Source organism: Syngnathoides biaculeatus, chromosome 13, assembly GCF_019802595.1.
Source record: "Syngnathoides biaculeatus isolate LvHL_M chromosome 13, ASM1980259v1, whole genome shotgun sequence".
Lineage (NCBI taxonomy): Eukaryota > Metazoa > Chordata > Actinopteri > Syngnathiformes > Syngnathidae > Syngnathoides > Syngnathoides biaculeatus.
In genome coordinates this window covers 8424178-8438382 of record NC_084652.1, presented here as the reverse complement: position 1 = coordinate 8438382, position 14205 = coordinate 8424178, and the positions used below count along the sequence as shown (strand labels likewise).

The following is a 14205-nucleotide window of genomic DNA, read 5'->3' as shown; positions in this document are numbered from 1 at the left end:
GGTAGTCAAGCGGTGGCCCCGGTCGGCCTCATTGAAGCGGCGTTTACTTTTGAGTATTTAAGCAGCCACTTTGTGGTGAAGCCGCAAATGCACGAGGATGCCACCGCGGTCCGAGCCCGCGTCGTCCTTTTTTTTTTTAATCGTAATCCACGTTGGAATGCACCGGCACATCACCACCGCATCGTTATTTCCAGAAGCCGCTGCGAGGATATCCACGGGCCTCCATTAATTGGCGGAAAGCCGTTTTGACAGCATGAATTAATAATGCGGCTCGCTAGTGAGAGAATTGACCTGCCTTTTATCGTAAGCATACATTTTTAATAATTTATGGCTTTCGGGGAGTGCAAAAAAAAAAAAAAAAACGAGCACTCCTGTCCGTCGCTCGCCGAGAGGAAGCGGGAGGAAATGTAAAGTGGAATGTTTAGCATAGTAGACGGCGGGTTGCTGTCATCAGGGAAGGTCCTTTTTTTTCCATCTGGACTTGACGAAAATGTCACTCGTGAAGCAAAGTAGTCGTACTCGTCCCGACGGCGACCTCTTACCCCTAAACCTTAAATCCATCCAACTACCGGTAGTATGGGCAAATGTGACGGGCCGTGTTTGCTGCTGAGCGCGGCGAGATTTTGAAACTGTTTGAAAATTTGCCATCATGTGCGGTCACGGCGAGGATGAGAACCCGAGTCAGCTGTAGTAAAACCGATGGAACGTAACGAAACCTCAGAGTACCTACAAATGTAGAGCAAAAGTCGTGTCTCGCGCTCTCCGCCTGCAACCCTTCTAAAGGTAAATACTATTGAATTTACATCCAATGTCTGGCGTGGTGTGTCTAACACTTTATTTTAAATCCTTGTATGTGAACAACAAGCTCTTTTACATGATTTGCTACAAGAAATGGATTAGCGAATTAATATTTGATAGAACACAAAGTATTATCAGAAATTTAGCGTGCCCCCTCCTTTTACGGCCTGGCACCGATACTGTGATCGAATTCGAGAGAACGTAGCAGGACTTGAATACTTGTAGTATCTTCTTCTTCTTTTCGGCTTGTCCCGTTAGGGGTCGCCACAGCGTGTCATCTTTTTCCATCTAAGCCTATCTCGTGCATCTTCCTCTGTAACACCCACTGCCCTCTTGTCTTCCCTCACCACATCCATAAACCTTCTCTTTGGTCTTCCTCTCGCCCTTTTGCCTGGGAGCTCCATCCTCAGCATCCTTCTACCAACATACTCACTCTCTCGACTCTGGACATGTCCAAACCATCGAAGTTTGCACTCTCTAACTTTGTCTCCAAAACATCCAACTTTGGCTGTTCCTCTAATGAGCTCATTTCTAACCCTATCCAACCTGCTAAACTCTGAGCAAGAACCTCAGCATCTTCATTTCTGCCACATCCAGTTCTGCTTCCTGTTTTCTCTTCAGTGCCACCGCCTCTAATCCGTACATCATGGCCGGCCTCACCACTGTTTTATAAACTTTGCAGTTCATCCTAGCGGAGACGCTTCTTTCACATAAGACACTGAACACCTTCCAACAGCTGTTCCAACCCGCTTGGACCAGGTTCTTCACTTCCTTACCACACTCTCCATTGCTCTTGTCGTATGTATGATATGGCCAAAATCCCACGCCGCACTGCGATTTGGGAAAACTGCGCTACCACGGCCGTTGGGAACAAGAAGTACAATAAATGTAATCTAATTCTACTTTCAGACGGGAAGCCAAGCAAACTATGCCTCACGTTACTCTAGGCAGAGAAACCTATGTGGAGGATTCCTCACCAAGTGGGTGGGTCAAAGGTCAAGGTGTCCATCAACACGGGACAGTCGTTAAATAAACTGTTCTGATCCCAAACCTTTACCCCTAATTCCTTCATCATAAAATGTATGCGAGTACCCTAAAAAAGTGTAGTAAAGTCTACACTTCAATCACATCCTTATTTTGTCAATTTTCAAGTCCATGGTGGTGATGTGATATGAAGGCTTAATTCAAAAACTTAAAAAAAAAAATCTACCACTGTCTAAATATTTTTGAAATGAAAAGGATTTTTTTTTTCTTTCCGAAGCCAAAAGAAAATGGAATGTTCCCTCGGTTTCAAGTGTGTTTGCACCCAAGTAATAAAAGTGACCGAAGTCGGGGCCCCTCAGTGACGACAGGCCGCAGCAGATGTTTTTGTGTTTTCTGGGACTCAAACACCTGCCAGTTCCTTCCCGTCCGCTGCCACACTGCACATCCTCATAACCACCACTCTCATTACGTAGTCGCTTTTTTTTTTTTTTTAAACCTTCCTGCCTTCCTGACGGCCATCTAACATCACCTCTTTTGAAACTCCACAAGTCCTTGTGTACACAACTGTACAACACACACCACAGCTGTTTACCACCAGTATACTGTTACACACATAGAGTACGTGTCTGCTAAAACACACATCGCAATGACGTTTTGCATATTTTTTTCTGACTGGAGTCACAGAATTACAAACCTGGCGAGGCCAAGATCCTCGCAGCAGCAGATATTTCTCAAAAGTCAACAAGTAGAGCATCAATGCGCTCTCTAATGAGGTTGCGTTGAGTAACTTTATTTGTACCTAAGGGGTTTTTTTTTTTTTTGGTTGCAGTGAGTTGGCCGCTCACACATAGAGTTGGAGTCTATGTGAAAAGATTCATTTTGACAGTAGACTCTTAATAATAAGGCTATATGTTTTTGTTGCTTGGCTAGTTAGCATTAGCCACATTTACACGACTCGCAAATTTGACCAGAAAAGAGAATTTACTTGGTATAGTAGCGGTTTGTTAGCCAAGGTATTGTATGTACTGTTAACTTGTCATTCTGATTATAGCTATACTACCCGCTAATGATAGCAAATAAAAGGTATTAAATCATCTTAGATTCTCTTACTACTCTCACCACTTGACCTTACAGTTGCTTTTTTTTTTTTTTTATTTAGTAGCCTGTTAGCAGCAGCCGCTTCGACACTTCACAATTTAAGCGGAACAAACAATCGTGTTACTCGCTTTTGCTTTGCTGTTAAAGTCCCTTAAAGGCAAGCGAGCTCGCTACCACTTGACCTTTTAATGTCTAATTACCACTTAAGCACGACTCGCAAACTTAATAATTTAAGTATGGCCAACAAGTCTATTCAAGGCAAGCTAGCTCATTACGACTCCCCCTCGTTAGCAATAGTTTCCTTCACATGACTCGTAAACTTGATGATTGAAGCAGGACAAAAGAAATTATGACTCATGTTTGCTGTTTTAATCCTTAAAGGACAAACAAGCTCACTCCTACAGTACTTGATGGTAAACATTTCAGGAAGTGCTTTAGTAAGTTAGCATTAGCTGCTTTTTCATGACCCCTGAACTTGATAAAATCCTGAGTTTTGTCATTCTGATTGTATCACTCTTTTATAATAACGTACATACGTTTGGTATTGGTCACATTTGCCACCCTGACATGATCTTCGTCCCTTTAAGCAGCACAAACGGCAAAAATTGACCTGAATTGATTTTTCTTGATGAACAATTCCTCAAATCATTTTTGTGTGTGTGTGCGTTGTTTAAGTTTATCAAAAGGAAATTTGAAGTAAAAGGCAGGCGTGACTCGATCCGCTTCTGTTTAAAATAATAATAAAAAAGCCTTCAGTTGGTTTAGAATTCCTCAATTATCTCCTGCGGTGCTGTGCTGCGCCTCCTGAACACCCGTTTATATTTCTGGGCCCAAACGCTGACTCCTTAGTGGTTTCGTGGCAGCTTTTGTGGCTTTTTTTTTTTTTTTTTTTTTTAAGAAAAGACGAGACCAGACAAAAGCCCAATTGAACTTTTTTTGCTTCATGTGATATCTGAAAACAAAAGGCGCTTATTATTATTTTTTATGACTCCTCGGTCAGTGAGTCACCAAAGGGAGACTGGAAGCATGTGGTCAAGCGCCTGCAGATAAATACTTCAAACCGCTTGGCTCGCGTTACTTTTTTTTTTTTTTGTTTTGTTTTCGCAGTTTGCTGGAGGCTAACGTATACTCTTAATAATTCTATTAGGCTTTCAACGTGAGAGCACTTATGTGGCGCGGTAAGGGGAGCCGAGGCAAATGTCAGTGAATGGGACCTTTGAGTGTGCAAAGATAAATAAAAGCAACATTTTTTTAGCAGTCGGTGTGTTTTTTTTAAGCCTTGTTAATGACATGCGTGTTGCTTTTAGAGAACAAAGAGAGAACCTGAGAGGGTCCTGGACATGCCTCCAGAAAAATTGCATTTTTTTGTCACGAGGGAAGAGGAAGGTGCTGCACAGTTTAAGTTTCAGTTTAAGTGTGATTGTATCACATTGTAAACAAAAAAAACTCCCACTTTTTGTCCGAGTGATGAAAAATGTTAGCTTCTCAAGATCTGCAGTAAAAAATATTTATTAATATTTTTCAACTTAAAAATGAGTTATTTAATTACTATTCGCAACATGGATTTATCATTTCAGTAGCAAGGCACCCTTGTAGCAAACAATTCAAGGTGTTAGCTTTGGGACTTTGTTTGGGAAAATAGTAGACTTTACACAGATTTAATCAGGCTGATTGGATTGGCTGATAATTGGCACTCTTTGCTGATTGGCTGTTCGTTTTTGATGTCATAAACCGCTGCATCAATGATGTCTTGTATTCCAATACCTCTGCAACCTGTTTTTTTTTTTTTTAAACGATCATTGGGCTTTATCTATTTATCGTAATTTCCGGCCTACAAGCCGCAACTTTTTTCACATGCTTTAAACCCTGTCGTTTATGCGGTGATGCGGTTAATTGGTGCATTTTTTTTCCCTAATGGCCGCAAAGGGGGCACTTGGAGGAAAAGGTAAGAGTGAGACGGAATATATGTGCCGAGGAAGTGACTTTTACCGGTCCGGCCCTGTTAGCGCTGCACTAGCATGTTACTGCCGTGTCTCCGTGATTTTTTTTTTTCCTTTTTTTTTCTTTTTTTTTTTAACCATCAATGTTAGCGCGGCGCTAGCGTTAGCATTAGCTCGGCACCGCTGGTGTTAAACTCTCTGTGTACCGTCTCTCTTTGTAAATATCTCGTGTTTCAATGTGAGCACTTGCGGCTTTTACACAGTTCGGGCGTATATATGTACCAAATGGTATTTCCTTTACAAATGTACTGGGTGAGGCTAATAACCAGGTGCGCTCTGTAGGCCGAGAATTACAGTAACTCAAATGCGAAGGAAGACATTCGTTTCCGTGACAACACGAGTGGATTGCGCCGACTGCATTATATGAAGAAAATCTGTCTGTGACTTTTAATACGATACCACTCACAAGCAAGCAACAAATCATTATGTAGCTCGTGGTTGTGTGTAAAAAGAAAGAGAAGCGGGTGTTGTTTTGACTATGCCTCACTGGCATAAATAGATGTACAAAAATACATTGTTTCCTTTAAATATATATATTTTGAACAATTAAGTTCACAAGTATAGATGATGAATTAATTGCTCCATCTTGTGATTTATCTATCTATCTATTTATTTATTTATTTATTTATTTATTTTTTTTTTTTTTTTTATTTTGCAGATTGGTGATCCCCCCCCAAAAAAAATCCTGATTGTGTAAACCCTAGAAAATACTAGCACGATCCGAGAGTAGCATTTCTTGCATTAGGCGGCAAATGACGTTTGCACATGTTCACTCGATCAATCGATCCATACTGTACTTGAAGTGCAAGTCTGCACTTCACTGTTTCAACAAGTTGCTGTAAAGTGAATGTGTGTGTCATTTGTAGTCACGCACCCTTGACTCCCAAAACAGGAAATAACTTTACTGTCTGACTAATGTTCTTTCTAAAGTGCTACATTTTTTCCACATTGATGGTTATCTTACTCTTTCCAATACGTGGTAATAAACTAAAAAACTAACACCCATGTTAACATTACTAGTGCTTCAATTTCTTGGAGAGAAGTCGCAACAAATGCAATACACTCAGTGATGATCATTATATGCCACAATCTCGTTTCGGATCCGTTGTTCTATTTTCTTGGGGTGTCAGACTTGAAATAACAATTAAAAGATGAACATACACACATGCTGATGTTATGTTGTTGTCTTCACTTGGCTTCAGTGCTCCATTATCATGGGACACACAGCTAGAAATGATAAAAAAAAAGATTAACACACATGCTAATGACTGCTTACTGTTATACTCCACAGTCTCTGCTTTGCTGACGCTGTCTGGTTTTTGGACATACATAAATATAAATTAAAATATAATGAGTTGTGCACGATGACCTACTGGTAAACATGTCTCCCACGCAGTTTAATGGATCGGGGTTCAAATCCCGGCGCAGTCTGTGTGGAGTTTCTATGGTCTCCCCGCGCGTGTGTGGGTTTTCTTGAGGTACTCTGGTTTCCTCCCACATTCCCGGAACATGCAATGTATGTAGGTTAAATGAAGACTGAATTGCCTGTAGGCATCATTATGAGTGCTAATGTTTTTTTTTACTTGTATGTGTGCCGTGCGACTGACTGCTGACCAGTTCAGGGTGTAACCCGCCTCTTGCCCAGAGTCATCGGGGATAGGCTCGTGCTGCCCCTACAACCCTTGTGTGGATAAGTAGTACAGAAGATGTGAGCTAACATTAGCTTAGCACTGTGCTCAATAGTTTAATTGTTTTTCTGCGATATATACAGGAGCTTGAAAGACGCGCTGGTGTTAGCTTAGCATCGCATGACTACTGGGTTACTAACGCGGTTGTGTTTTGTGTCCTCAGCTTGTCTCTTCAGGTACAACTTATTGTCCTTCATCTACCTCATCTACCTCCTGCTTATTCCCCTCTTCCCTGAGCCCACGTGCACCACCATGCAGGGTAAGACGTCCTGCACACGCACATCGCCACGGAAATGTAATATTTACCTCCGCCAAGGAAGGATATTCAAACGCCAAAATAACTTGACCTAATTCCGTTACATATTGCTGCATACACATATTTCAAAGCCACTGGGACCATTTGAGGACTGCGCCAAACCAAAACAACACATTTTGTACAAATGGGAACAGACTTAGTGATGTTAAAAATGACACAAAACCTACAAACTGCTAACAGTAAACATGCTAGCAAATCTAGTATTTTTATATAAACAAAATAACATGATGGACTGAAAGTTGATATTGCGTAGTGCTGTGGCTAAGATCATAAAAATGGTCCACCATCGAGCCGGTGTCGATCTAATCTGCCTGAGGGGAAGAAGGAACATTTCAGATGACAAACACCAAATTCCAAGTGTGAATGATTTGTTTTGCTTTGCGGTTCTGGGGGAAAAAAAAGGACCATAAAAGCTTTTTTGGCTTTCGTCATGAAGTCCGCGTTACTGAGGCTCTCTATTGAACGCGTGCGGCAGATTATTAATTGTAATGGTCGTTATTCCTGATGCTCTTTAACTCAAACGTCCCTTAAAGTTTAACTTGTGTGCATTTAAAACCGGGCGCCGAGGTCGTTTCGCAGCAGCGGTTTGGGCTGCGGTCACCAACTAGAACACCTCACACCACGGAAGAAAGCACCCGCGGCTCTCAATAATATATAAAGCCTTCTCGGGGCAGTGTCCAAAGTGTCTCCAGCTGAAATAACAATCAGGAAGTCGAGCAAAACAGCCAGAGTGGACCACTTACATGCTCATCAATAGTTAAAGAGACAGGGAAGAAGAATGTTGACCGATCCCGTCCCGTAGCTCCAAACACATCTGTTTCCTCGGCTTGGGCCACAACATTAGGTACACTTGCATGCTCGAGTGACATTCAACACACGAGCTGTATCAAATTCTGTCCAGTAGAAACCATCGAGAGCCCCGAAGCCAGTTTTACTTGGCAACAATGTGACATTTGAAAGCAAAGTCTTTCATCAATTGACCCAGCAGAAGACAAGACCGAGGACACTCTCCAGATCTGCCAAGTTGGCTTCAAGCAGTTACGTTAGGTTCATTCTGGCAATTCCCAATGGTCCATCAAAGACGGACTGGCCCTGGCATTTTGGTCCAATTGCTACCACATATGGCCACCCGCGCTAAAACTACATGGACAACACTAAATTATAAGGTACTGGTGTTCTTGTCTTGGTCTATGGGCAGAGCACAGCTGTGAAGTTTGATGACTCTTCATAAAACCAGCCCAAATGTCAGGAGCTTTTAGTAACATCAAATTTTGTGGGGATGTTTATCAACGGTAGAGCTACAAATGAGGCCTTTTGCAATTTGTTGACAATTTAATCCCCGTAGCCAGTCTCACTGAACAACATTACATTCGATATCAATCTCCATCAAGAGTAAGCTCACCCAAAAAAGTGTCAAGAACCCAAAAATGACCAGAGAGTGCCTTTTTGGTTTGAAGCAGAATTTTCAAACAAACATTACAAAGAGATTTTGTGCGATTGAAATTTGAAGCACGTATACTCGACGGATGGGAAATTCTAAATTGTGAGAAATTTCAGTTTTGGGCATGCGTGTGGGCAGAACATTGCTGCAAAGTTCGATGGTCCACCATAGAATGGACAGAAACCATTTTCCCATAGCAACATGAGTTTTGTTTAAAAAAAAAAATGATGCCACACACTAAGTGTCCCGAAAGCGTTCATCTAAGATGACACGCTGTGGCGACCGCTTACGGGACAAGCCGAAAGGAAAAGAAGAAGATTTAGTTTCCAGGAGTCTTCAAAATATTAACTCATTCTAGAAATCTTGGTTGAATTCTACTAAATTCAGGGATGAGAATTTTCCACAGATTTGCGGAATTCCAAGTTTTTTCAGCTGAAATTGTCATTTTTTGTGAAACGTATAAATCAGTTGAGAAAATTTGCAGGGGAGGGGTTATGGCTTGTCGCTGGGCGAGGCTGTGATCAAGACCGGCCGCCAGCATCTATCGGCAATGCTCGACGTGAAATTATTCACAGCTGTGATAGCGGAAAATGGCATTGCTATCTGTTTGCATCAAATTTGGAATTTCTAATGACGACAAAATTGCGATTTCCGGCAGCATTTTGGCGGTATTGCGTCGGTATTTTCACTCTGTTAACATTTCATAGAGAAGTATTCTGTTTGCTACGGTATAGTTATAACTTATAGACATACGTACGCATAGATTATTGAGCAGTTTGCGCGTTTGCCAGTATGGCGAAAGTCTTGGAGTGAAAAGATGAAGATCGTGCGAGGGAAATTGATAAAAACTTTCAGATGGGCATGGCTTGGAAAAAGCGTAACCGTGCAGATAGGTACGAAAACTGTATCAACATGTCTAACCGAACACATACAAAAAGTGGACGTTCCCGGCAAAGTGCTGTGCACTCTGTGTTCCGACAGGAACAAAAAATATCCAATAGCATCTCAAATATTATATAATTGACAACTGTTAATACGATTAGGCCTATCTGTAGCACATTTTATTGTTCACTTTTATATTTCATGGTCTCTCTCTCTCTCTCTCTCTCTCTCTCTCTCTCTCTCTATCTCTATCTCTATCTCTATCTCTATCTCTATCTATCTATCTATATATATATATATATATATATATATATATATATATATATATATATATAAACAAATAACTTGTGTACTTCTTTCTGAAGTATAACTTGTAAGTGCAGTAGTCTTATTGATATAAATTTCACTGTCTACATTTTTATGTCTAAGTTTTGCAAAATTACTTTGGTTGTTTGGACTCATATTTTTTGTTTTCAAAATATTATGATTGGCCTGTATTTACACTATTAGAAGTAACCAAAGGTCACCATTTAACAGTGTGTTTTATAAAAAATGTTCGTGCCCAAAGGGGGGTGCCCCAACCCCACCCCCTTGGAACACCTCAAATTGGTCTTTCTCATCCCTTTAAATTGGATGCAGGTGTACTAGACAGTTAAATGATGGAAGAGGGTGGGGAAAAAAAAATTAGGTTTGGTCATTGCATGTCGGTCGAGTATGATAGCAAAGTTTGATGATCTCCTTGAACATAAGCGCTTATAAAAACACAACTCCATAAAATGAGGGCAGGACCAGCAGTCCTGTGTAGGGCTGTCTCACTTAACATCATAAAATATAATAACTATATCTGTCATGAAAAACACCCGCAGAATAGAACAAATGGAAAGTCTTGACATTTTCGCTTTGAAGTCCCCATTTTTGGGCCATTTTCTCCACTTCTAGGGGTCCTTAGAACACCCCTGAATTCAACCGAATTGGATGGTACTGTATACTAGAAAGATGGGCAATACGAAATAGTGAGAAATTTGAAACGTGATCATTGCGTCTGGGTAGCGCATGGCGGTGAAGTTTAACGACTTATCATAAAACACACCCCTAAAGCCAGTTTCCCTTAGCAAACATGAAATTTGGTAGGAATGTTTATAGTGGGTGGACTCGTATAAGAAAACTCTCTGAACTTATACATTTGCGTTCAATTGCCGGCAAACGTGAACGACATATTGTAGGCAGATGGATGGGACGCGAATTGCCAGGAATCTGAGATTAGGTCTTTGCGTGTGGGCGAAGCATGGCACCAAAGCCGTAAAACATGAAACTTTAATAACAAGTGTACTACACTTAACCAAACGTATATGTGCTGAGTGGATTCGGCAAGGAATAAGTACCGGGGTGCAATGAATACTGTTTTACTCTTGCGCAGAGGTATGATTTTTTTGGGGAACAAAGTGGAGATTGTGAAGCCAGACAATGCCTTCTGTTTTGGAAACGGACCTCTGAAAGTTTCTCTTGGGCTGATGTCTCAATCATGTTGTAAAAAATCCAAATGAACTCAAGATGAGTATGAGGTAACGAAAGCCTCAACACAGAACGGGGAAAGAAAACTAGCCGCAGCCAATGCAAAGCAGATCCTTTGCACCAGTTTTTCTTGCATAAACCCTTACCCTTAACCTTACCCAGACCCAGACCTCCCCGTTTACAAGCGTTATTGTCCAGACCTTGTGACCGCCCAGGGAATCGCGTGGGGAAATTCGCACAGATTGATCAAGGTTTGAATGCGCCTCCCGCGGTCTGTCAAGCAGAGTTTGATAAAGTCCGGCGGGTAGCGCTTCACCTGAACCAGCCTATTGTAAAACTGAATGGTGCGCCCTCCGTAGAGAGGCGAATAGGAGGGGGATATTAAATGTCATAAAGTTAAGCAGAGAGAAATAAAGGTGTTTTTCCACATAGAACCACTGTACTAAATAGTAATTGAACCTGCTCCCAGGATCTTCATCAAAGTAATGGGACTGTTGCCGGCTATCTCAATAGTAACATGCCTCCAAAACCTGTCGGAGCGCTATAAAACCGCGTACATGTGCGCAACAGCTGTGGCAGCTTTCTGGTGTTTGAGTGTAGCTTTAGGATGAAAATATGGCCATTAAGTCTGACCATTATCAAATGTATCTATTTTTTTCAAGTTATGGTACAAAGTGTGTCAGAAAATGTCCAGGACTGGTGGTGTTGTAAACATAATTCAAGCCCTAAGTATGGGATTCCCCTTCAATGTGGGCCAGGTCATCGGCCAGCTCATCTACAAAGAGATCCTGTGGCGTTTCCGTCATTCATTTAGCAAGCGGAGGGCAAAAGTTGTGGCAGGATTAAGTCCAGCCAGCTTCATCGTGACAACGCGGCTGCTACACAATGGCCTGAGCATCCGGACCGTTCCTGGCTGAAAAGAACAATGCCGGAACATCTGACACAACCTGGCACGATGTGATTCCCCTCCGTGCCCCATGTCTTTTCCAAGATAAGTGGTGTTATCAAGTGTACCCGTTTGGAAGTTGTGGGGGTCATAAACTTGGCTGTGCAGGATCCTCGAAAATTCCCTTCAGAACTGCGTGAAGGTGTAAACTGGCAAAGTTACTTTGAAGGGCATAAATTCTATCTTTTGTAACACCAGCCAGTCCTTTGAAATGTTCTGACACACCTCGTCCAGTTTGTGCCCCTGTCCAAAGAATTTTGTAGACTTTTTGTTTGGTGGTTTGATGGGTGACCAAGGCTTTTGTCCTCCGTCCAGGCCACACGGGGCGTCTGCTGCAGTCGCTGTGCTTCAGCAGCATGTCCTTCCTGCTGTTGCACGTCATCTATCAGATTACGGTCAACAGCCTCCTGGCCGGCGGCTCAATCGACTCCGACTTCAACTGTAAGTACCACACAGGAGGCCTCCAAGGCTGTCAGCGCTGATGGATCAGTATCACCCAAAACCACTTAAAACGTTGTAAATAGTGTTGTCACCTTGAATTAGTCTATTCTTTCTTGCTGTTTGAGTTTTTCTCTTCATCTTCCTTGGGGGCCTTGTCTTCTTTTTTGTTCGCATTTTCTTCTTCCATTTGCGTCTTATTCTTTGATTACCGTTTTTTCCCTTTGGCTTGTATCTTCCTCTTTTGTTCCTGTCTTCTTTAGTTTGTACCCTCTTGTCTCCTGTCTTCAACGTTGACATTTTGTTGCCGTCTCTCTTTGCTGCCGTCGTTTTCTTCTAGCTCAGTTTGCGTTCGTGTTGCGTTTTTGTCTGGTTTTCGTCTTCCTCAGACTTGTTCTTTGGTTTACATCCTCTTCGGTTTTCATTGCTTCACAGCTTCTTTGGTCCGGGTCTTCTCCGTCCTTTTTCTTTGGTTCACTTCTTTGGTTCGTATTGGCTTCGGTTTGTTTCTTCAGCTGTGGTCTGTTTTCTTTGGTGTGAATCTTTTGGTTGTGCTTTCTTGTTGTTCGCGTCTTCTTTGTTGTTTTTCCATTCACTCGTTTCTTCTCATCCTCTTGTTTTATACCTACTCTGTGTTCCTCTTCAGGTTGCGTTGTCCTCTGTTCATTCACTCCTTCTTCTTTCTCTGTTTGTTTTCTCTTGGTTGTAAGAAAGCAATAACGACCTATTTATTAGCAACGAATGTAAGCAAAGACAAACATCTGTGCTTGGAGGATCTCACACACACACACACACACACACACACACCACACACACACACACACACAATGATTGATGGCGTGATCTCCAGTGCGGAAATAATTGATGAGCAAAAAGTACTTCTTCCCTCACAAAACTGACTTAATGAAAATGTTCAGTTGGCTGCCAGGAAGAGATTATCTGCCATTAAGAGATTATCTCTGAAGATGAAGTTACTCTGTAGAGTGATTAAGAAATGTTGCTCACTGGTGACAGAAAATGAACAGGCAACACTGCAACTTATATTGAGTTTGTGTGGATGAGGCTCATTTTCATGAATTTACACGACTCAGTGCTGCATTTTTGTGTGTTAAGGTTCACCTATATTCTTTGACTGTAATTACACAACTGTAGGGCGTACCAAGAGTCTTTTATGAGCTCAGATGTTAGGGCAAGGATTTTACTCATATAAATACATTTTCACTGCAATATTAAATCCTATTAATGCATATAATGATTATTCCGAAATAACAAGATGAAATATTGTTTGTAGTAAAATGAATGAAGATGGTACAAATGGTCTATCATAGACTTATGCTGTATTAATTATATAGCGATATGACACTTATTTATAGGAAGGCCTTTTTTTCCTGCAAAAGCACTCTTATTTTAAAAAATCAATCTTTTTCATGTTTCATTTATTTTATTACATGAAATGCATTTTATAATTTATGTAATAAGTTTTCATTTCGTGACCTGCGATTGGCTGGCAACCAGTTCAAGGTGTACCCCGCCTCCTCTCCGTTGACAGCTAGGATAGGCTCCAGCATTCCCCGTGACCCATGTGAGGAAAAGCTGTTAAGAAAATGGATGGGGGTTTAAGTTTTAATTTGGAATGTTGAATAATATTTTAGCATTATTTTTGGGAAAAAAAATACTGTGGAGATTTGATCAACATCAGTGCCATATGAAATGATACTGATGTTACTAAATGAATGAAAAGTTTCATTGGAGTGTTAATTTATGAGCGTGAAAAAATTGAAATATGTTTCATACTATAGGTATTACATACTAAAATATGACTTTAATATTGGGTACTATAAATACATGAAAACAGGTTTTCAAAATAAACTTTTTTTAAACTTGTTTACACATTATTACATGTTGTATTGAACAATTTGAGTTTTGTGGTATGTATTTATTGAAGCACAATGCCACATTTCATTGGGGGCACAATTATGATATTTGAGGCTAACTACGTATGCTACATACACTGAGTATGTAGTCAGAACGCAGCAGTCTTACCATTTGGCCCACAGATGGGCGTGGCAGGAAAATGACGCGAAGACGTGACAGCTCGGACA

The 14205-nt window shown here is 41.2% G+C and overlaps 1 protein-coding gene across 2 annotated transcripts in view; it reads left to right on the top strand.

Annotated features, from left to right (window-relative positions):
* The window catches only part of LOC133510632 (piezo-type mechanosensitive ion channel component 2), a 61615-nt gene that overhangs the window by 4058 nt on the left and 43352 nt on the right, over nt 1–14205 (top strand). For both annotated transcript variants that reach the window (XM_061838740.1, XM_061838739.1), the window contains exons 2-3: nt 6732–6827; nt 11981–12106. In XM_061838740.1, the coding sequence (XP_061694724.1) occupies nt 6732–6827; nt 11981–12106 (222 nt within the window). The remainder of the gene's footprint in view (nt 1–6731; nt 6828–11980; nt 12107–14205) is intronic.